Genomic DNA, 22,798 nt, shown 5'->3' on the forward strand with positions numbered 1-22,798 from the left:
TGAGCTGGGAGTCCGACGGGAGGCTTGATCCCAGGATGCTGGGATCATGACCTGAACTGTAGGCAGGCTTAACAACTAAGCTCCCCAGGCACCCAATCAGCCTAAACTTTAAATCCAGTGTGACTAGAAGGGACCAGAGTGGGCATCCTTGTCTTATTCCCAAACTCCAAGGGAAAGCCTTTTACATTTTATCCTTAAGTACAGTGGATGCTGTAAGCTTTTTTGGTAAATAACCTCTATGAAATTAAAGATGTTCCTTTCTAGTCCTAGTTTCCTCAAGTTGTTTTTTTCTTTTTAAATAAATGGTTATTACTAGGTTTTGTAAAATATTTTCACAAATGAATTATTGTATTATTTTTATCCTATATTATGTTATCATTGATTAATTTTTTACTTCTAACCCCCCCCCCCGCCCATATTACTGGAATAAACTCAACACAGTTGTGTTGTGAAATTGTCTTTATACATTGGTGGATTTGACTTGCCAGTATTTGAGACATTTTTATCAGTGTTCGTGATTGACGCTGATATGTGATTTTCTTTTTTATTATTCCCTTGGCTAGATTTTGGTATTAAGGTTATGCTGGTCTCGCCAATTTTTCTATCCTGGAAGGTTTTATGCAAGATTAGTAGTATTTATTTCTTAAATGTTTAGTACAATTCATGAGTGAAATCATTCGCTCCTGAAATTTTCTTTGGAGGAAAGTAACTAATTACAGAAATAGTTTATTAAAAATTTATAGAACAGGGGCAGCTGGCTGGTTTAGTCATAGGGCCATGTGACTCTTGATCTCAGGGTAGTGAGTTCAAGCCCCATGTTGGGCAGAGAGATTTCTTAAATAACTAAATATTTTTAAAAATAAAAATTTTTTAAATAAAATCTATAGAACAATTCAGAATTTCTGTTTCTTCTTGCTTTTGATTTTGATGAAGTCCCAAAAGTTTATTTTTGCTTTTGTTTCCTTTGCCTTTGGAGACATATCTTGAAAGAAGTTGGCTGTGGCTGATATCGAAGAGGTTACTGCCTATGTTCTCCTCTAGGATTCTGATGGATTCCTGTCTCACGTTGAGGTCTTTTATGCATTTTGAGTTTATCTTTGTGTATGGTGTAAGAGAATGGTTGAGTTTCAGTCTTCTACACATAGCTGCCCAGTTTTCCCAGCACCATTTATTGAAGAGACTGTCTTTTCTCCACTGTATATTTTTTCCTGTTTTGTTGAAGATTATTTGACCATAGAGTTGAGGGTCCATATCTGAGTTCTCTACTCTGTTCTACTGGTCTATGTGTCTGTTTTTATGCCAGTACGATGCTGTCTTGGTGATCACAGCTTTGTAGTAAAGCTTGAAATCAGGTAACGTGATGCCCCCAGTTTTGTTTTTGTTTTTCAGCATTTCCTTAGCGATTTGTGGTCTCTTCTGGTTCCATGCATAAGTATTATTTTTTCCCAAAACTTACAGGCATAGAATTCTTTACTGGAGTGTTTGATTATGTTTTCAATACCTACAGTATTTATGATGATGATGCTTTTTTATTCCAACAATGGTTGTTTGTGCTTTCTCTATTTCTTGGCAAGTCCTATTAGAGATTTTTATCAAATTTACTTGTCTTAAAGACACAAAGAACCGACCTTTGGGGTCTGTAGGTGGCTCAGTCAGTAGAGCCTCTGACTCAGTTCAGGTCATGATCTCAGGGTTGTGGGATCAAGCCCCACATCGAGCTTTGTGCTCAGCACAGAGTCTGCTTGAGATTCTCTTCCTCTCCCTCTGCTCCCCCCTGCTTACATACTCTTTCTCAAATAAATTGAATCTTAAAAAAATAAAGAACCAACCTTTGATTTTGTTGATCTTCTCTATTGTATGTTGTCCTCCGTCTTGTTAATTTCTCCTGTTAACTTTAATTATTTCCTGCCTTCTTCATTTTGGGGTTTATTTTGCTATTATTTCCTAATTTCCAGGAATGGAGTCTCCGCTAATTTTAATATTTTTAAAATTTCTAATATATGGCTTCAGTTGCATCCCATTTTTTAAAGTTTGTTTACTTATTTATTTTTAGCAATCTCTACACCCAGTGTAGGCCCCAGATCAAGAGTTGCTCACTCCATCCACCGAGCCAGCGAGGTACCCCCTCCATGTTTTGGTATGTAGTATTTTCATTATCATCAAAATATTTTCTGGTGTCCATTATGATAAATTCTTTAACCATTGGTTATTTTTAAATGTGGTTTTTAAAATCCAAACATAGGAACTTTGTTTTATTTTGTCTTAAGATTTTATTTATTTATTTGACAGAGATCACAAGTAGGCAGAGAGGCAGGCAGAAAGAGAGGGGGGAAGCAGACTCCCCGCTGAGCAGAGAGCCCAATGCGGGACTCGATCCCAGGACGCTGAGATCATGGCCCAAGCCGAAGGCAGAGGCTTAGCCCACTGAGCCACCCAGGTGCCCCAACATTTTTGTTATTCTTTTAAGGGTTCCCCTAGATAATAATTATGCATACATTTTATCAGATAATGTTTATTGGTACTGTAAGCGAACCCAATGAGAGTTTGTCCTCCTGATGCTAAACAAGCCAATAAAAACTGGCACCAAGAATTTCCTGGTGTGGTGCCACCCAGGAGAACCAGGAGCTAATGGTGAAAAGTCCCAAACTCCCCAATAGCTTGCAAGCAGGTTTTTTTTTTTTTTAATTAACATATAATGTATTGCTTGTTTCAGGGATACAGGTCTGTAATTCATCTTACACAATTCACAACATTCACCATAGCACATACCTTCCCCAATGTCCATCATCCAGCCACCCCATCCCTCCAAACCCCTCCCCTCCAGGAATCCTCAATTTGTTCTTCAAATTAAGAGTCTCTTATGGTTTGTCTCCCTCTCTGGTTTTGGTGTTTCCATTTTCCCTCCCTTCTCCTATGATCCTTTCTTGTTTCTCAAATGCCTCATATCAGTGAGATCATATGATAATTATCTTTCTCTGATTGGCTTATTTTACTTAGCATAATGGCCTCTAGTTCCATCCATTTTGTTGCAAATGGCAAGATTTGGGGGGGGGTGATGGCTACATACTATTCCATTGTGTATCTATACCACATCTTCTTTATCCATTCATCTGTTGATGAATATCTAGGTTCTTTCCATAGTTTGGCTCTTGTGGACATTGCTGCTATGAACATTGGGGTCCATGTGCCCCTTTAGATCAATACATTTGTATCTGTAGGGTAAATACTCAGTAATGCAGTGGCTGGGTCGTAGGGTAGTTCTATTTTCAACTTTCTGAGGAACCTCCATGCTGCTTTCCAGAGTGGCGACACCAGCTTGCATTCCCACCAACAGTGTAGGAGGGTTCCCCTTTCTCCGCATCCTTGCCAGCATCTGTAGATTCCTGACTTGTTAATTTTATCCATTCTGACTGGTGTGAGGTGGTATCTCCCTGTGGTTTTGATTTGTATTTCCCTAATGTGGAGTGATGTTGAGTACTTTTCATGTGTCTGTTAGCCATTTGGCTGTCATCTTTGCAGAAATATCTGTTCATGTCTTCTGCCCATTTCTTTTTTTAACTCTTTTTTTTTTTTAAGATTTTATTTATTTATTTGTCAGAGACAGTGGGAGAGAGAGCGAGTGAGCGAGCACAGGCAGACAAAGAGGCAGGCAGAGGCAGAGGGAGAAGCAGGCTCCCTGCCGAGCAAGGAGCCTGATGTGGGACTTGATCCCAAGACCCTGGGATCATGACCCAAGCCAAAGGCAGCTTCTTAACCAACTGAGCCACCCAGGCGTCCCACTTCTGCCCATTTCTTGATTGGATTATTCTTTGGGTGTTGAGTTTGATAAGTTCTTTATAGATTTCAGGTACTAGGCCTTTATCTGATGTCATTGCAAGCAAGGGTTTTTAAAAGATGAAAATTCGGGTTCTTGGATCATGATGATTAATTAAAGATTGGGTTAACTCTATTCCCTTTCTTTTTTTTTTTTTTTTTTTTTTTTTTTTTTTTTTTTTTTTTTTAGGATTTTATCTATTGGAGCACCTGGGTGGCTCAGTGGGTTAAAGCCTCTGCCTTTGGCTCAGGTCATGATCGCAGGGTCCTGGGATCAAGCCCCACATCAGGCTCACTGCTCTGCGGAAAGCCTGCTTCCTCCTCTCTCTCTGACTGCCTCTCTGCCTGCTTGTGATCTCTGCCTGTCAAATAAATAGATAAAATCTTTCTTAAAAAGATTTTATCTATTTATTTGACAGAGAGATTGAGAGAGAGCACAAGTAGGCAGAGCAGGAGGGAGAGGGAGAAGCAGGCTTTCTTCTGAGCAGGGAGCCCGATGTGGGGCTCAATCCCAGGACCCCAGGGATCATTACCTGAGCCGAAGGCAGATGTTTAACCGACTGAGCCACCCAGACGCCCCTCTATTCCCTTCCTTGACTATCCTGTCCCTTCTGGCATGTTCCTGTCTGGTTTCAGTGTAGCTGTTGTGCCGCGGTTGCTCTGCTTTAGGGCCCCGGAACTGGAAACCACTCTGGGCAGACTGCATTAGTGACGTCATCTCTAGAGTACAAAGACAGAAGTTTTACATCCTGTGGTTACTGCTAAGCTGCAAATTATTGTATTTTCTTGCAAACACCACCCGTGAGATTTGTTATCTCGGGCAGAACAGCATCCCATAGACTTTTCAAGAGATAACTTGATGGTATTTCCTGAGACAATTTTACAAGTTCCTTCAACAATAGCTAAGGGCCCTGTGACTCTGGTCAGAAGCCCCTCAGAGCCCTATGTCTGGATTGTGGGGTCAGCGGGGGCTTGTATCCCTACTTGCAGTATTTTTATCCTCTTCCTGGAAAACACAAAGTACTTGCAATTCTCTTCTATTTGCCGCCCTCTGAATCTTTGATGTCATGTAATTCTTATTCTTTACTTAATTAAAACCAAGTAAGATGTTACTGTTTGTGTTCTCCATTTTATCCACAGACTTACGTTTTCATTACTGTCGATTCCTTTCTGCACGTCTAACCTTCCATCTAGGATAATGTCCCCTCTTACAGAGGAATCCACTGTAGTATTTCCTGTGCCACAGGGCTTCTGATGACAAAACTCTATCTTTATTGCGTCTTCATTTTTAGGACCCATGAATTTCCAGCCAATGGCTCTATTGTTTTTGACAATGGTCTGATGCACAAATTGTTCCACAATCTGATGCAATTAAATTCGGTCTACTTTCTAGGAGTAGTATTTGAATTCAATGTTTGAGGTTTGTTCTGACCCCAGAATGGATCTTCTTACCTGTCTCTTTTCTTAGTTCTGTCTCATATGTAACCATTTATCTTATGTCTTCATGAAGTTACCAGCCTCCTCTCAATTGCTACCACCAAAACCTCTGCTGATTTTGAGCGTGCCCTTAGCCCTTAGGCTCCAACTTCCTCAGATTCTGCTTCAAATGAAGTTAGTTCTTCTGGGAAACATTTCTGGGCTCATGTGTTCCGAAGGCCTGTCTCTCTCCCATGGACAAGGTCTTCCAAGCTGGATTGGAACAGTGGCCTGCTTCTTTCTGAGTGCTTTTGGAGCAGGATGCTATGTGGAGCGTTAATCTCTGGTCTTATGACTTGCCCCTCTTACCATATAACCTCCACCTCACCAATGAGCGGGGGTCAGGGGAGACCAAGGCCCCCATATTCCCAGTTATGTCATGCCAGAAATGAGGGCAGAGTAGAAGGGCGCTCCTGACTTTTACTTATACCACACTTGCCTGAAATTTAGTGTCTGCAACACGTCGCCAAAAAGAAATGCGAAATGCTGGTGGTCTGCCCTTTCTGGGAAAATGCTGTAGCCTCTGAGTGTGACCTGGGGAGAGGGGGAGCCCTATGGCTTTTCCATAGCACTGGGTCAGGAGGGGGTGGGGAGCAGGCTGCGGGTCCAATGCCATCCGATGCTTCACTGTTCTTAATGAGTTTTACCAGATTTTCTTGAATAAATGTTTCTTCATTGGCTACATGCCCTTAGGACAATTTCCAAAGACCTTGAATGTTTCTTTCTTGGCCATGGTCACAGAGGCATGGTTCCACAGAGCCTTTATGCTGCCTGTCCTGAAATGGAACCCCAAGGAAGCTTTCGAATTCTACCAATCCTCTAGACCCCACCTTAGATCTACTGAATCAGTCTGGAAGAGTGAGGCTGACAGATGGAAAGGCAGGAGTCTGTGTTTTGAGGTTTTGTGGTTATGATGGGTTTGAGAACTGCTGGCCCAGAGCCCTGTGTGCATTAGCTGGGCCAAATAGACCAGAAAGAGAAAGGAGAGGAACCTGAGTGCTGGAATGTCCTTCTGACTGGTGCTCACACTGTAACAGTTATTAAACATTTTGAAATTCATCTATTTGTTAGATGAGGAAAAAAAAACAAAACTAACCTGAGTCTCAGAGATGAAGTTATTTGTTCAGCCATTGAGAAGGACCAAGAATTAAATTCTGGCCCTTTGTTTGCTCTAAAACCCTGCTGTCCTGAACTTTTACAGGCTGGTCTCTGAGACAAAGACCTTAAAGTCTGTTCTTCTTGGTGACCCCAAGATTCCCTCAGGAGTTGGCTGGCCTGTAAGAAGAAAATCATGAGGTCCATTGAACTCTCAGAAGAAAAGACTTACACACAACCCAGAAATTCCTCATTACCATCCTGGAAGCTCACAGCCAGGGAGATTCTGGCCACCAAGACCCAAAACTACTTTGCTCAGACAAAACGAACCAAGAACGTCTTGATGCAGATGGCCTTCTCCATTGGGCTGGGCAGTATATGGCGCTTCCCCTACCTGTGTCATCGGAATGGAGGAGGTGAGGCCAGGGGCCCGGATCTTGAGTTTCGGGAAGGAGTGTTAAGGCTTGGAGCCCAGACTCCTGGGTCCTGGGTGGTGGGGGAGAGAGTTCTAGGGGATGAAGAGGAGGGGGGCCGGGACTCCTGGCTGCCTGATCACAGCTCCTGGCTCCCTCCTTCAGGCAACTTTATCCTGATGTACTTCTTCATGCTCTGCTTGTTCGGGATTCCCCTCTTGTACATGGAAATGATCATGGGGCATTGGCTGCGTGTGGACAACATCCGGGTCTGGAAGCAGCTCGTCCCCTGGCTGGGCGGCATAGGATACGCTAGCATATTGGTGAATGAGGGGCCCAGCCAACCGGCATCCCCACTCAGCCCTTATGGTGTCCAGCTCCCCCGTCTCTGTCCATCCTATCCCTCAGGCCCACCGTGTCCACCCCTAGGTGTGCATCTTGATAAGCTTGTATCACAGTGTCATCATCACATGGAGCATTTCCTACCTGGGCAACTCCTTCGATAACTCCCTGCCCTGGAACCAGTGCCCACCGGTGAAGACCATCAATGTCACTGGTGAGGAGAGGGAGAGAAAAGGCCGGCAGGGCCATGGGAGGCAAGGGCACCAGGGAGCAAGAGACGGGGAATGAGAGCCCAAAGGGAGGCAGCGAAGAGCAGGGCCAAGACACCGAGTGAGGTGGTGCCTAAACGCCTGCGTGCTCCCCAGACCTCTCTTGCCTCCGGACCGTGTCCCACCAGTACTTCTGGTACCACAGCACCCTGAGTGCCTCAGGCCATATTGAGGAAGGGGTCGAGGCCCTCGTCCTGCAGCTCACCCTGGGCATCTTTGCAGCCTGGTGCATCCTCTTCTTAATCATGATCACAGGGCTAAAGACTTCAATGCTGGTGAGCCACCTTGACCACGGACTCTACCGCTTCACATTCGCAAATCCAAGTATCCGGCTTCCTGCCCCGATGCTGTCCAACTCCTTCCTGTTGACCCCTCTTCTCTAATTCCCATGACCCTCCCCCACTTCTAGATGATGGGCTTCGCCACCCAGGTCCTGAGGAAGGTGCCGTACTCTCCCCAGGCTGTGGCAGCCACCAGTCGTCTCACAAAGAACTACTTCCCTCTGGCCCGTGGCCGGAATGGGACTTTGTACTGACCCAGCTCGCTTCTCACCAACCCACACCCCCAAGGCATAGCAGTGGGCACCTTCCAGAGCAGACCGGGGCTTCTCCCCGTGAGCCTTGCATCCTGCACCTGCCTGCGCGTTGACAGCGCCTGTTAATCCCTGAAAAAGCTGATTGCCACCGGCTCCTGTCCAGAATTTCCCATTTATTTTCTTCCAATCCATACTTCCAGCCCGTGCCCCTGGCACCTGCATCATATTCTCCTTACGTGGAAAATTCATTTCAGTGCGTGAAAAATCTCTGCTCAGCTGGGGTTCCTCCCCCATCACCTACGACGCTGTTTCATGCAGCCCTAACTCAGGCACAGACCGTAAACCCTCGCCAATGAATGAATGACATCCAGCCGCCCCACCACTCAAAACCATTTTTACTTGGGGTCTCATCCCTCACTTTGGAGAAGCTCATTGGCGGATGATCCCCCCCAACAACACTGTTGTCTCCCTAGAATAATCCTCCTATAGCTCCCTCCTGTCCCACCATACCACCTTAAGCCAGCTCATGCCCATCTCTCCTCCTGCTGACCTGTGTTCCCTGTTAATGCTTGCCTCTGAACCGCCCCCATCACCGCTTCTCCTGACTTCCGGTTTCTGTCCTGACCCACCTGGCTAGATCCTGGTTTTCACGGTGTTCCTTCCCTGCATCATCCTCCTCTGCTTCCTCATCCAAAGTCTCTTCTTGGAGGGTGCCATTGCCAGCCTCAGACATATGGTGACCACAGAGGTAAGGCTGGGGTCTCCAAACCCTGTCCCTCCCCCAACTCCCCAGTCCTTCAATGACTCTCCTTCTCCGACATCTTCCTTTCTGCCCCAGCCTGTTCCTCATCCCTCTGCTCTTTACCCCAGCTCATCCCTCTTCCAGTTCACCAATGGGTTCACTCCGAAGCTCAACCCCAAACGTCTCTCTCTCTCTCATCCCCATCCACAGCTCTCAGCCTGGGCCTCGCTGGACCTGTGGCGTCAGGCCGGAGGCCATGTGCTCTATTCCTTGGGCCTCGGCATGGGCACCACCATCAACTTCTCCTCCTACAAGGCTGGAGAAGACAACTATATCCAGGTGGCCTCCTTGATGGCCCTGGTCAATCTGGGGACCTCATTGCTAGTCACATCCATCATCTTTATTGTGCTGGGGTTCTGGGCCACCACCAGTGGCCCCACCTGTGTTGAAAAGTGAGTAATTACAACCTTGTAGGTCCAATAGGGGGTCTCCTTCCCTTAGCGATCCCCCAGCTTCATGGGCCTTCAGACTCAGACCTATCCAATAATAATGATAACAACAACAATCATGATAGTTGTAATAATAACATATTCTCAGAGAAAACTGGCAAATTATAATATTCCAATAGCCAGCACTTTATAGGTAAGAAAACAGTCCCAGAGCAAGACTGTCCGAAGGCTTCCATAAATTGCAAATGGTGTAAAGAAGATTTCAAAATCAATTATTTAACTCACAAAGGAGCTTGTTACAGAATTCTGAGCCACAATCAGTGGTTACTGGCCTGAGCTGCATGTTGGACTCATTTGGAGAGCCTTAGAAAACACTTATATACCTGAGTCTCACCTCCAGAGATTCTGATTTACTTGATCTGGGGTACATTCAGGCACGGGGATGTTTTTTTTTTTTTATCTCAAGGTGGAGTTTCTCTTCCAGTTAGGATGTTGAAGGCTGCAAAAGTCCATGCTTCCTTGATACAGCAATGTTAAAAATGAGAAAAAAAAAAACACGCTAATACTTTCCTTGTAACATTACTGAAGAGCAGTGGACACAAAGGAGCTTTAATGAACTAAATACTGGAGAGTGATAAGTTCATCATAAGTGAGCAAAGAGCCATGAATGTCATTATACCTGGGGGTAAACGCCTGAACTGGGGGCACGTGGCTGGAGGCACAGGCCTGTCATGGATGGAGAGACTTTGCATGGATAAGAAATCAGGCAAGCATTTTTATCACAGTATGCACTGTCAGTAGTTCTTGGAATCACAACAAGCCCCCAACAAGTAAATTGCTTGACCCAATAGTTTTCCTCTCTATACCTAGGAATTGTTTTGGAGAAGTGGCAGAAGCTGCAACAGAGACAGGGCTAGCAAGCAGATGAACTATCCATGGTCTCATGGTGCTCATATCTGTGGGCCCACTGGAGCTGAATGCATAGATAAACCAAAAACATCTACAGCTAACAATCCAGCCCACTCTAATCCAAATAATGACAACATCAAAGAAATTAGTCCTCGCCAGGAGGAGGAGGTCATGCAGAAAGTTGGAGGGATGGCTCGAGGGCAAAGGGAGACCTCCTTGATCCCATTTGAAGGCAGAGAAAAAACTCAACTAATTAAAACTGCCCCCCCACCCCAGCTCACCTCAGTACTTAGAAAACTCTAAATAAATAGCCCTCATCTAGCTGCCTCCTGGAATAAAAGGCTTAAATGTATTGAGACTTCACAAAATAAAACAAATAACATGTTGTTCTCTATGCAGTGTCCAACATGGAATTAAAACCCTCAAGACATTCCCAAACCCAGGAAAATACAATCCATAGCCAAGAGAAAAAAGAAGACCCAAAGACCATCCAGACATTAGAATCAGCAGACAAGAACATTAAAACAGCCGTTGTAAATATGTTAAGGAATTTAAGAGAAAAGATGAATACAATGAAAGCCATGGAGATATTTTAGGGAAGATACAGAAAATCTAGAAAAGGACCACATGGAAATTCTAGAAGTCAAAAGTAGATGAAGACAAGTTTTCGCTGGATGTATTTAGTTTAGATTGGAACCAACAGAATAAAGGATGAGTTAATTTGAGGACCGGGTTAATAGAAGTTCTACAAAGTAAAGGACAGAAAGGACAAGAAGAATGAGAAAAACTGAAGAAGAACCCCAGTGACCTAGAGGACTAATAGATGTATAATTGGAGTTGCAGGAGGTGAGGAGAGGAGAGAGAATTAGGGCAGGAAATCTTCAGCTTTATTTGTAATGGCCACAGCTCCAGGCAACCCAAATGTCTGTCGGGAGATGAGCAGATAACAATCCTTAGTACATTCATTCAACAAATGGAGTACTATCTACAAATAAAAATGAATGAACTGTTGATGCACACACCGACATGGATGAATGGATGAATGTCAGACGTTATACTGAATGTAACAAGCAAGACAGAAAAGAGTACACACTGTATAAATCTATATGAAATCTAGGAGTAGGCAAAATGAATGTGCAGTGATGGAAATCCGTAGTGGTCTCTGGAATGGAGCAAATGCCCTGGAAAGGGGCCCAAAGTAATTCTGTGGAGTGATGGAAATACTCTATATCTCAATTGGGTGACTTCTCAATACTCACTGAAGTGAATATTTAATATTTGTGTTTTTTATTGTCTCTGATATAGCTCAATAAGAACTGAGTTGGTTTTTTAAAAAGCTTCTGGTTGATTTCAATGAGAACCGTTACCTCCTCAGGCAGCACTGTCCAGTAGAACTCTTTGTGGTGCCAGAAACTTCCTATACCTGCACTATCCAGTGTCATAGACACCAGCCACAAGTAGCCAGAGCTCTCGAAATGTGGTGAACGTGGCCAAAAAATGCAAATGTGACCAAAGACCTGAATTTTTCAATTTATATCATTTTTAAAATTTTTATCTATCCATTTGAGAGAGACCACACACTGGGGAGAGGGGGAGAGGAAGAAGCAGACTCCCTGCCATGCAGGGAGCCTGATGCAGTGGTCAATCCCAGGGCCCTGGGATCATGACCTGAGCTGACGGCAGATGCTTAACTGGTGAGCCACCAAGGTGCCCTCTCATTTTTATCATCTTTATTAGCTTTAGTTGACATGGCCATATGTGCCTAGTGGCTATTGTGTTAGTGCAGCCCTAGAAGAACTACCACATGAGCCCCTTGCCCTTCATTATATAGAGCTTGTCAAACTGCAATGAGTATTATGAATTAGTATCAGATCAGTCAGTAAGTCTGGGATGAACCCAAGATTCTGCATTTCTTTTCTTTTTCTTTTTTTTTTTTTTGAAGTTTTTTTTTTTTTTTAAAGATTTTATTTATTTATTTGACAGATAGAGATCACAAGTAGGCAGAGAGGCAGGCAGAGAGAGAGGAGGAAGCAGGCTCCCCGCTGAGCAGAGAGCCCGATGTGGGGCTCGATCCCAGGACCCTGGGATCATGACCTGAGCCGAAGGCAGCGGCTTAACCCACTGAGCCACCCAGGCGCCCCATGAAGTTTTTTTTTTTTAAGATTTTGTTTATTTGACAGAGAGAGAGAAATCACAAGTAGGCAGAGAGGCAGGCAGGGAGAGAAAGAGGAGGAAGCAGGCTCCCTGCAGAGCAGAGAGCCCGACGTGGGGCTCGATCCCAGGGCCCTGGGATCATGACCTTTTGAAGATTTTTAAAATTGATTTGACAGAGAGAGACACAGAGAGAGGGAACACAGGCAGAGGGAATGGGAAAGGGAGAAGCAGGCTTCCTGCTGAGCAGGGCGCCCAGTGTGGGGCTCGATTCCAGGAACGTGGGATCATGACCTGAGCCAAAGGCAGCCACTTAATGACTGAGCCACCCAGGCGCCCCAAGATTCTGCATTTCTAACAAGTTCCCAGGTGTGCTGCCCCTCCACGGAGCTTCTACTTAGAGGAGCAAGGCTATAGGTTACTCTCTCTTTAGGTAAGGAAGGGTGGAGGTATGCTTTATTAGTGTTTTCTAATCAGGAGAACAGAGGACAGCTGAGGATCTGTTAGCATTTCCTTAAATTAAGCAAGCACAGTATTTATGGCCCCGTGATCCCCATTCCCAAGTGTGTATCCTAGAGAAGTCCTTACACAAGCCCTAATGGATGGTTATTGTGGCAGTTTGTCATCTCAGGGAGTGGTGTCATTATTTGGGGAATAGAATATAAAATGCAGGTTGCAAATGCCGCAGAGGGCAGCAGTCAGAAACAACAAACCAGACATATACTCAGCAATATAGAGATGTTGCCAGAAAAACTGAGGGAAGAAAAGTAAGAAACAGAAAACCAAAACACAGTGACACTCAAGTGATGACACATAAAACATACATTTTTGGGGGCTCAGGCAGGTGAGCATCTGCCTTCTGCTCAGGTCATGAGCCCGGGGTCCTGGGATAGAGTCCCTGCATCAGGCTCCCTGCTCAACAGGGAACCTGCTTCTCTGTCGGCTGCACCCCCTCCTTGTGTTTTCTCTCTCTGTCAAATAAGTAAATAAAATATTTTTTAAAACCCATATATTGGGGTGCCTGGGTGACTCAGTGGGTTAAAGGCTCTGCCTTCAGCTTGGGTCATGATCCCGGGGTCCTGGGATCGAGCCCCGCATTGGGCTCTCTGTCCAGCAGGGTGCCTGCTTCCCTTCCTCTCTCTCTGCCTGCCTCTCTGCCTGCTTGTGATCTCTGTCTGTCAAATAAATAAATAAAATCTTTAAAAAAAAAAAAAAGGGAAAGAAAGAAATCTACACTCCAACCCATTGGAAGAAGGCCACATGTTGTTTAAAATAAAAACCCATATATTTCTTTTTTTACAAAGAAATATCCATATTTAATGTTTTTAGTCAAACACATGAGAGTAGCTGAAGGCATGAAAGAAAGAGTGAAATTCAGACTTGGAGGGAAAATTTTAAACAGATTTTTCTCTGCTAGTTGAGGAGAATGATTGTGAGGGGGTTTGATTATCGCAGCATTCCAAACCTGAGGTCCAAAAAGAGAGATTCTGAGTGTATTCCTTCCTAGGGCTGTCATCACAAAGTTGTACAGACTGCGTGGCCAAAACCAAAATCTGTCCTCTCGCAGCTCTGAGGCAGAAGTCTGAGGTCAATGTATTGGCAGAGTTGGTTCTTTCTGAGGACAATGGTGGAGAATCTGTCCTGTGCCTCTTCTTGTGCTTTGCAGGCAATCTGGTGTTCCTTAGCTTGTAGGTGTCTGCCTTCATCCGCACGTGGCTTCTGCCTGTGCGTTTGTGCCCCACTTTCCCCCTTTTTATAAGTGCACCAGTCATATTGGATCTGGGGCCACCCAGGATGATCTCATCTTTAATAACTTCTGTAACAACCTATTTCCAAGTAATTTCACATTTTCAGGTAGCGGCGGTGGGGGTGGGACAGTGTTAGGACTTGAACATAAGAATGTAGCCGGGGCAGGGGAACAGTTTTCAACCTGTAACACTGAGGAATCTTAGCTACTACAGAAGGGGCTTCTGTCCCTTAGGGGGACAACCAGGGCAGTTCACCCCACGTCCACGTGGTGAGTTTCCAGACCCTTGTTAACCAGCTGCGCTCACCTTGGACCGCTTGCTTTCCTCTCCAGTCCCCAGCTGCCCTGGTTTGCGCAGAGCAGTTGGGGGCAGCCTGGTCACCATCTTTCCTGGCCTCTGCTACTTTTCAGGAGCGTCTCAAAGCTGATGAAACTGATAAAAAGGGGCGTCCTGCCTCAGGATGCCAAGCCCCCGGAGGACATCCTGCTCCTGCCCCCCCTGGACTACCTGGAGTGGATCAGCCACCTCCCTCAGCACCTCCAGAACCAGATCATCCGCTTCTCCCCTTCCTGCAGCATCAAGACGCAGAAGGGAAAGGTGTGTTTGCAGGGGCAGGAGGGTGCTTCCCGACGTGTCCTTCCCCAGTGCCCTCTGGGGGCCACTGCATGCATCGCCCAAGGCAGGCAACAGAGTCATGTCTCCACCACCACTGCGTATGTACCAGGGTCTTTGCTAAGTGGTCACTTGACTTTAATTCTCACATCAACCCTAGGATCCCAGTCTGTTAGAGGAGGAGACTGAGGCCCTGGGAGGTAAAGCTCACACAGCCCAGCAAACACTCAGCATTCTGCCGTCAGCCCACCCATCTAGGTGTCTTTCCTCTGCCCGACACAGACATTGCTATTCGATCACTGCACCATTCCCCCCATCCAAACCCACCACTGCCTGAGCGCCCTTCTCCCCCACAGTTCATGGAGGGCCCTGGCCTGGCATTCGCAGCCTTCTCCCAAGCCGTCTCCTTGTTCCCTGGTGCCTCTTTCTGGGCCATCCTCTTCTTCTTGATCCTGGTCATCACAGGGCTAAACACCTTGATAAGGATCTTGGAAAGCATTACTTATCCCCTCCAGAACTCCATCTCCATCTTCAGGAGGTATCCCAAGCTGCTATCAGGTATATGGATTCTCACCCTTCTCCCCAGGCCATCCCAATCTCCCGGGCTCATTTTGACCCCTGGCCCACCCCTGCACATAGACCTCAGTGTGGCCAAACCTGCCTTTGCCACAGTGTTTGTCTGCTTGGGAGGTTTTCTGGGCAGCCTGATCTTCACCAGTCACGCTGGCAGCTACGTAATGTCCTTGTTTGATGATTGCCTGGTCCCGCTCACCCTCATCATCATTGTGGCCTTCCAGAATATGGCCCTGGCCTGGATCTATGGAGCTAGGAGGTGATGTCCAAGTCCTGGGGTCTACCCAGCCAGGGGCCCATCCCAGGTCTCTGAGGATGGGGTGGGGGGGGGCATGGTCTGCTCTGTCTGTCCCATAGCAAGGGGGGTCTAGCTAATAGCATGGGGGGCAGGAGGGAGTGATCTGAGGGCAACCACGTGGGTGCTGACATAAAGAGTAGTCAGAAAGCAGGAGGCTCAATTTCCCCTACCATGGGCCACATGGGATAGTCTGAAGGCAGAGGGCCGGAGCCTTGGGTCAGGGGGCTCCCATGAGGAGACCAGATCCAGGGCCCAGCCTCAGGGAGGGCCCAGCAGGACCCAGTAGCCCCTACGAGTTGAGAACTGGTGAGAGAACCAGAGGTCTGTCATACCCAGAGCTCTAGGCCCTGGTGGCCAAAGAAGGGATCCTTCTAGACATCTGTGCCCATGGCCCCCACCCCAGGGTCAGGGAAGAAATATTTGGTGATCTGGGCCGACTGCTGTGGTCCTTCCTCACTGTCCTGTGGTGCTATGTGACCCTGCCTGGGCTGCTGGCCCTGACCACCATCAGCCTCATGCAGCTCTACCAGACAGAACCCCCCTACTACATTGCCTGGAACAGCAGTATGGTGAGATCCCCCTCCCTGGCCTCCTGCCCCCATTCTGGGCACCCCTCCTCTGATCTCCCATTCCATAGAGTCCTAGGTCTGGGCTCCTTCCGTCCCTAAGAACCCTTTAGCCAGCTTCCCAGCCCCTAGGGAACCTGATCTCCAACGTCACACGGATTGAAATCCCCTAACAGCCCCCCCCTCCTCCACCTCACTCCCTTCTCTCTGCCTGCAGAGCCAGGAGGTGAAACAGCCCTACCTGCAGGGCACCCTAAGCTGGGTCACCTTCCTCAGCGTCCTCGCCTTCCTGCCAATCCCCATCTACCCGCTTCAACACTGGTGGTACCTCCAGGACCACATTGCTTCTGACCCCTTTGAAAAGCTACAGTCCAAAAAGATGCCTTTGGTGCCCCCCAAGCCCTGGCCTAAGCACGGCATGAAGTCCCAGGAGGGAAACAAAGACAGCTCCTCCAAGAGGGGCAGCCTGTCCTTGACTAGGGGGCTGAACCTGAACTCATGGCGGCGGTTCAGCTTGCCCTTGAGCAGCCAGAGCTCTTCCTGGTTCAGCCTGCCTGTCATGAACTCGCTGTCCACATTCTCCACGAGGAGTTTCAGCCTTCCGGTCTCAAGGCAGGTGAGCCCGGCCTTAACACCCATAGACAACAGTGACCAGCACGTGAAGACCAAAGACGAAAACCAGCAGGAGAACTCTGTTCCGTAACTGGTGACGCCACCCCTCTTTCCAAGGCAGCGAATCTGTCCAACAGGTGACGGCATGAGCGCCCATTTTACTACAGAAATAATGGGTTCTGCCGGAAAGGAGGGGGAGGGGTACATGGGAATCGTGCCCATCAACCGCTCATTTGGCCTTGGGAAGAAATGGACAACTCAGGAGCTCTTTCCTCTCCTGGAATAATACCAGTTCTGCTAAGTGGAACATTCTGCTCTGAGGTCAAAGAATTCAGACCAAGAAGTCAACTCAGCCGTTCGCAGAGCTGGACCTAGTTCCTCCTTTCTCCCTGTGAGTGGGGAGTACCGTTGGCACAATGGGGATGGGCTTCATGGCACTGGCCAGGACCCAGCCTTTCCAGTTATCATGGAGATAGACAGTGTTCCCTCCAAACCCCAAACTCCACCGCCAAACTGGATCTCGGGGTGGGGGGGCTGATTTCTCCAGAGCTACCCTCTCAGAGTGGGCTGGGATAATAATGCTAAGTCAATAAATTGATCCGCTGAGACCCCATGCACAGGCTGTGGCACCGTGTTCTTTCTGTCAGCCTCCTCCTGCCCATATACCCTCCAAATCAGCAACCTCTAGTGAACTGAGAATCCGGTCTGGTGACTCCAATCTCCTTCTCCCTTTGGGACACAGTTTATGGAGTTTCTGTGTTCTTCCTTGTTCTGGAGTTGAGACAAGCCTTTGGGGAACTTTGCAGCAATCTGTATTACTCAATCCAGAAAGTGTGTTAACCCTTAAATCTAACGTGGTTCGGGGACCATACTACTGAATGTGTCCCATCATTATCATCTCACTTCTCCTGCCAAGAGGGGAGCATGCCTGGAGCTGCATCAGGTGGGTAGCTATCATGCTTCATTCTGACTTGGGGTAGAGTCGCTCACCCACTTGGGCATTGGGAGGTAGGTCACGTGGTTTCTGTGGGCTCAGGACCAAGGAGTCTTAGAGAACTCAGAGCTTCTTAGGGTTGTCTGCGGGAATAAGTAACACTACCCTGCCTCTTCAAACACCAAATGGAGTTAAGGCAGCTCAGGAGGTGGAGGCACCTTCTAGAAGCCACATCTCTTTGTATCTTCCTGGGTAACTCCCCATGCCCAAAGACCATGACCTTGAGAATCAATGCAAGCTCCCATCACCACCCACTCTGGCTCCAAATCACCTCCCAAATTTCTGCCTGCCCATTCACGCCTTTTATTTGCCTCAGAGGTCTCTAAACATTGCTTATCACACTCCTTTATCGGTGACAATTTTTTGAGAAAATATTCCCAACATGTGTAGAAAATCTACTCGTGAACGACTGTCGTTCTACATCATCTTGATAAAGCTTAATTCATTTTGCTTATTTCTGTTAAAAAATTAGCTATAAGTAGAAATTCTAAATGTTTCTTCCTGCATCCCCAGTGCAATGGCTTCTACAACCCAATCTGGAGAGCCCCGAAAAGGTCACAGGCAGAAGCTCGCAGGCCCTTCGCGTGTCTGAGACTCACACCTCCTGGCGTCCTGCCTCCACTTTACCCTCCAGGGACGCTGCGTCTGGGATGACGTGGCTCCGGAAACCAGCTGCAGGGAGAGGGCCTGTTCTCCCCTCCCTCACCTCTGCGTCACTTCCCCTCTCAGAGGCAGGACGGGCCGCCATGAACCAGGTATGGGAAGAGCCTGGCCGGGTGAGCTGCAGACCAGTGGAGATGATGCATCTTAAACCATGCAGGGCTCTAGCTCTAAGGTCATTGTTTTTGTGTGAGGTTGGAGGGGTGGGGAGTCCTGGCATGCGCAACACTGTCCCAGGGGCTGCAAGCCGCCCCCTTGCCTTGGTTAACACTTAGAGAAGGCACAGACAGGCCCTTTGCTGGGCCTGCGAGTGGATACCGCAGGAGGCTCAAGGAGAGAGAGAAAGGCCCTGAGATAACCAGTCCACAACTAAGGTGGAAATAGAGTTGAGGTCTTCTGGTTGCTAGTCTGGGGTCCTTTTCTTTCTCGTTTCTGTACCAGGTTAACCACTTCTTGGCCCCTGTGGCTACGGTGCTGGCATGTGACCTCCATTCCCCAATCTGAGGTGCTTCCACAAGCCTGGAGAGGAAAACGAGGACATTTGAAGCAACCTCTGTGTGGGGGGAGGTTGGTCATCTTGGCGGATGTGGAGTGGAAGCCTCTGGACCCCCTGCAATGAGGTCTCGAGGCATGCGTGAGGGCTTTTGTTGTTAACCTTGGCCGGGATGGCCATTACGTTGGCTTAGGTAAGCTGCTCGGTAGCCGGCAAGTAGCTGCAGCTTACACCGGAGTCAGCAGACTTTCCTGTAAGGGGCCAGATGGTATTCTTGGCTTTGCAGGACACAGGGTCTCTATTGTATATTCTTTGTTATTTGTTTTTTATAACTCTTTAAAGATGTAGAAGTCATTCTTAGCTCAAAGGCCAGAGGATCTTACAGGCTATGGTTTGCCAACACCTGGTCTGGGGCCACGTCAGGCCAACAAGAAAATGCCGGTGGCTAAGGCAGAATTCAGTTTGGACTCCCTAGTCGGCCGACATCGGGCAAGGCTGCCACCCAGGCAGTCCAGCAGAAAGAAGGGTGACCCAAGAATTGCCAGGGGCCTGAATCCTTAATTTTCAAAATAAGTCTGCAATTCTCTGCTCCCTTCGGCCTCAGTCTAATGACAAGATGAAGCTGCTCTGGAAACACCCAGACTCGCTGACCAAAACTCCTGCCCAAGGTGTGTGGACTGGGACATGAGAAAGGTTGTCAGAAATAGTCAGAAATGTATTCTGAGTGGATTTTTGTGGACCTGACAGTCGATAATACCAGATGCATGTGGAGAGTAGGGAAAATATAAAGTCCCTAAACGTCAGTCTGTCTTCCAGGGCTGGCGTTGGGGCTGGGTGGCGGCCGCAGCCCAGTGGATACGAGCAGCCTTTAACTTTGCTCCAACAGCGAACTAGGCAATCGTTTAGGGGAACCTTTGTAAATGGAGGCCCCCTGGAGCCGGTGGCGGGGACAGTTCCTTCTGGTTGGCTCCTGCCTCTTTCAATTCCAAAACGGATTAACACAAGGACCAGGGTAGCTCTGCTCTCGAATCTTCCATTTACATTTAACCATTTCAGACCTTACTGGTTGTCAAGTTCAGGTTGACGGACCCTAAAATGAAGATGTAAGGATAGAGATTTTAGAGACCTCCACGTGTGGAGCCTCCTCTATCTGAGAGCTGAAGAGGAAATCAACAGCTGCCTTTCCGCAAAAGCGGCGTTCGCGGCGGTTGTGTCGGCAGGTGGCGCTGTGGTACTGGGAACTGGCCTCCCTGGGTCCTGCGGCGGCCGTGAAGTCAGAAAAAGGGATTCTTCTTTCTCCTTTTGGGAACCTGTTGTTTCTTTACGCGGTTCTAGAGAGAACCACGCATGCTCCAGTCTCTGGATGAGAGAATCCCCTGACACTTGGAGGACATTCACAGTATGGACACACGAAATATCAATTATACACTTAATAGAAGAAGCCAAAACAGCACATCGCATTAGCCCAAAGGCCCCACCAAACAGGGTCACTTGGACTTCCTTCCCCCACTGTGTGCTACATCAGTGGTCAGCTGTGCGCTTTCCTTCTGGGGAACATGGACCTAGAAGTCTAACATCCTTGAGTCGTGAAGCATCAGCTTCAGCAAAATTTTCCACCTGCGACGCATGTAAGGGCCGTGAAGGCTGGTCCATGCTGGACCTTCTTTATAGTTAGAAGCTTCGGGACCAACCATGTGTTTTTCCTAAACTATGAAACGTCTGTTTGAGCCCAGGCAGTCCTCAGATGGTGACTTGGGTAGCAGGGCCTTCATCTTCATCTTCCCTCAAGGCCCACCCATTCCTAGCTGATTAGACAGAGGCCATTACTGACACATCATTCCTTCCAGAGATGTACAAATGGCGGACGAAGCACAGGAAAAGCAGCTCAGTGTCTTCAGTCATTAGGGAAATGTAAATCAAGCCCAAAATGACACACCACTTCACACCCACCAGGATACTGATAACCAAAGAGAATGCAAAGTAACAAGTTTTGTGGAGGATTTGAGGAAACTGGAAACTCCTGCGTCACTGGTGGGAACATGAAATGTTGCACTCGCTGTGAAAATCAGCTTGGCAGCTCCTCAATTTCCACTCTAGGTCTAGACGCAAAAGAACTGAAAACAAGTGTTCAAACAAAAACTTGTACGTGAACGTTTACAGCAGCATTATTCGCAATTGCCAGAAAGTAGAAGCCACCCAAACATCCATTAACAGATAAATGGATAAAATAAAAGTGATGTATCCATACTAAGGGTAGTGTTCAGTCCTAGGCAAGAGGGAAGTTCTCATACAACATGGATAAATCTTAAAAACATTCTGTTACGTGAAAGAAGTCAAACACAAGGGACCACACGTGATGATTCGATCTATATGAAATACCCAGAAAAGGCAAATCCAGAGAGCTAGAGAACAGAATGGTGGTCCAGGCCAGTGTTGAGGGGAGAGAAGCAGCAGCAATGAGTGCTTAGTGGGTACAAGGTTCCCATGTGGAACCTGGTGGTCATCACGGATCAACTTTGTGAAAGTACCAAATGCTACGGACTCCCATGCTTCTAACAGATTAAAATGGTGAATTTTATATCCTGTATATTTTACCATGATTTAAAAAAAATACAAATTGGAAACAATGAAATAAAATTGCCTCTACTTATGGACAGCATGACTGTATCCAGAGAAGACCCCACTCTGCAAAAATTGTACTAGAACTAGTAAGAGTCTAGCAAAGTCAGAACACATCAGTAAGAGATCAGTGGTATTTCTGTATACTAGCAGTAAGCAATCAAATTTTTTAAATGTCAAACAGTATTAATATTGCCACCATTGTCACTTACATTATTATTACTATAACTTAGGTTAGAGAATTAATGCGGCATCTTCCAGAGAAATCTGGATGCCACACAACGCTTGGCGGTATTTCAGACCTCCTCTGCACCCGAAGTGGCAGATAATTGGAATTCCTCCAATTTGGAGGAAGGATGTTTTGGTTGTGATTTCTGGATGTGGTGGTTGTTGGTGGTTGTCTTGCTATTTAACTAATAACTGCTGTCAGTTCAGTCTTGTCATTACCGGTTTACTTTGTTATGGGTTTAGTTAAACTGCATGGATAATGATGCACATTTGCCTCAATTCCATGTGCGCGTGGCCTGCAATTTCCCACTAATTAGACTCTTTAAAGACATTTCTGCAGTTATCTACTCAAATCTGCATCATCTGTTCCCCTCTTGCCAAAGCAGATGTACACAGCTTCCACCCACCCCCACTCCAGGAAATAATTTGCTTATTATCACTGAGTTCTTTCTCCACTGGAAGTAGGAACGGGGGGTGCAGACGGCTGGGATTTCTGTCCCACTGAAGTGAGAACCACCAAAACAGCGTACACAAGAGGGGCTGGGCCGAGTCAGACAGGCAGAGTGGACCTGGGAGCGCAGAACAGACCTGGAGATTATCTAAAATACGGCAAAAGACTGACCAAAGACCTCAAACGCAGCCCCATGGCAAAAGGATCTAGATACCTGCCATTTCCTCAGGAATCAAGCACTGGACTCACTCCTCTCAAATGGCTTTATTTCCCCAGTGTGGGGGGCTGCAGGTAGGATCTCTGATCCCTGAACCCCAGGACCCCACAGCCTTCTCCCGCCCAGCGGGCTGTGGCAGTGCCTTCAGAAGAGCAGTGCCTGGGCTCGAGGCTGAGCCTCCCGGAGTCCGACCGGTTCTGGGAGGAGCTGGGCCTGGGTGGTTCGCGTGGATCAACACTCCCTGAGGGGGTCCTGACAGCAGCTCGCGTGGTCCTCCGCCAGCGTGGGGCCCACGTGCAAGACAAGACCGCGAGGTGCAAGGGTCAAGGACCAGCTAGGACTTTAGGAGCAAACACTCCCTGTGGGGACGACTCCTTGAAGTCTGCCAGCAGGGCTCAGTCTGGAGGGAAGAGAGAACAGGTGGTGGGATGGAGAAGACGGCAAAACATGGGCGGCTGGCAAAAAGAAGGAAGCACGAAAAGCCCAAAGGAAACAGAGTGCACCCCAGGACAAGGGAAAGGCAGCGCGCGGGA

The 22,798-nt window shown here is 47.4% G+C and overlaps 2 protein-coding genes and 1 long non-coding RNA gene across 5 annotated transcripts in view; 2 read left to right on the forward strand and 1 right to left on the reverse strand.

The window, feature by feature from the left end:
• The first annotated feature begins 2,057 nt into the window (after positions 1-2,057).
• On the forward strand, positions 2,058-17,243 carry LOC131818765 (orphan sodium- and chloride-dependent neurotransmitter transporter NTT5-like). Its single transcript, XM_059153420.1, has 12 exons — positions 2,058-2,137; positions 6,543-6,800; positions 6,963-7,120; positions 7,227-7,353; positions 7,505-7,683; positions 8,581-8,691; positions 8,896-9,137; positions 14,353-14,539; positions 14,911-15,112; positions 15,227-15,386; positions 15,829-15,994; positions 16,209-17,243. The coding sequence occupies exons 2-12, from the start codon at positions 6,581-6,583 to the stop codon at positions 16,692-16,694; spliced, it is 2,238 nt and encodes a 745-aa protein (XP_059009403.1). The 5' UTR covers positions 2,058-2,137; positions 6,543-6,580; the 3' UTR covers positions 16,695-17,243.
• Positions 17,244-18,038: 795 nt separating this feature from the next.
• On the forward strand, positions 18,039-21,409 carry LOC131818371 (uncharacterized). Its single transcript, XR_009348793.1, has 2 exons — positions 18,039-18,352; positions 18,699-21,409. It is a non-coding gene; the product is annotated as an uncharacterized LOC131818371 (long non-coding RNA).
• An 888-nt stretch (positions 21,410-22,297) lies between these two features.
• TRPM4 (transient receptor potential cation channel subfamily M member 4) overlaps positions 22,298-22,798 on the reverse strand; it is a 37,729-nt gene continuing 37,228 nt past the window's right edge. For all 3 annotated transcript variants that reach the window (XM_059152774.1, XM_059152775.1, XM_059152776.1), the window contains one exon: positions 22,298-22,665. In XM_059152774.1, coding sequence (XP_059008757.1) covers positions 22,661-22,665 — 5 coding nt within the window. In that variant the 3' untranslated portion in view covers positions 22,298-22,660. The remainder of the gene's footprint in view (positions 22,666-22,798) is intronic.

Source organism: Mustela lutreola, chromosome 16 (genome assembly GCF_030435805.1).
Source record: "Mustela lutreola isolate mMusLut2 chromosome 16, mMusLut2.pri, whole genome shotgun sequence".
Lineage (NCBI taxonomy): Eukaryota > Metazoa > Chordata > Mammalia > Carnivora > Mustelidae > Mustela > Mustela lutreola.

Coding starts and splice junctions, on each gene's coding strand:
- LOC131818765 (XM_059153420.1), top strand. CDS start 6,581: ATGAGGTCCATTGAACTCTCAGAAGAAAAGACTTACACACAACCCAGA. Junction 14,540..14,910: donor TCAAGACGCAGAAGGGAAAG/GTGTGTTTGCAG, acceptor TCTCCCCCACAG/TTCATGGAGGGCCCTGGCCT. Junction 15,995..16,208: donor TTGCCTGGAACAGCAGTATG/GTGAGATCCCCC, acceptor CTCTGCCTGCAG/AGCCAGGAGGTGAAACAGCC.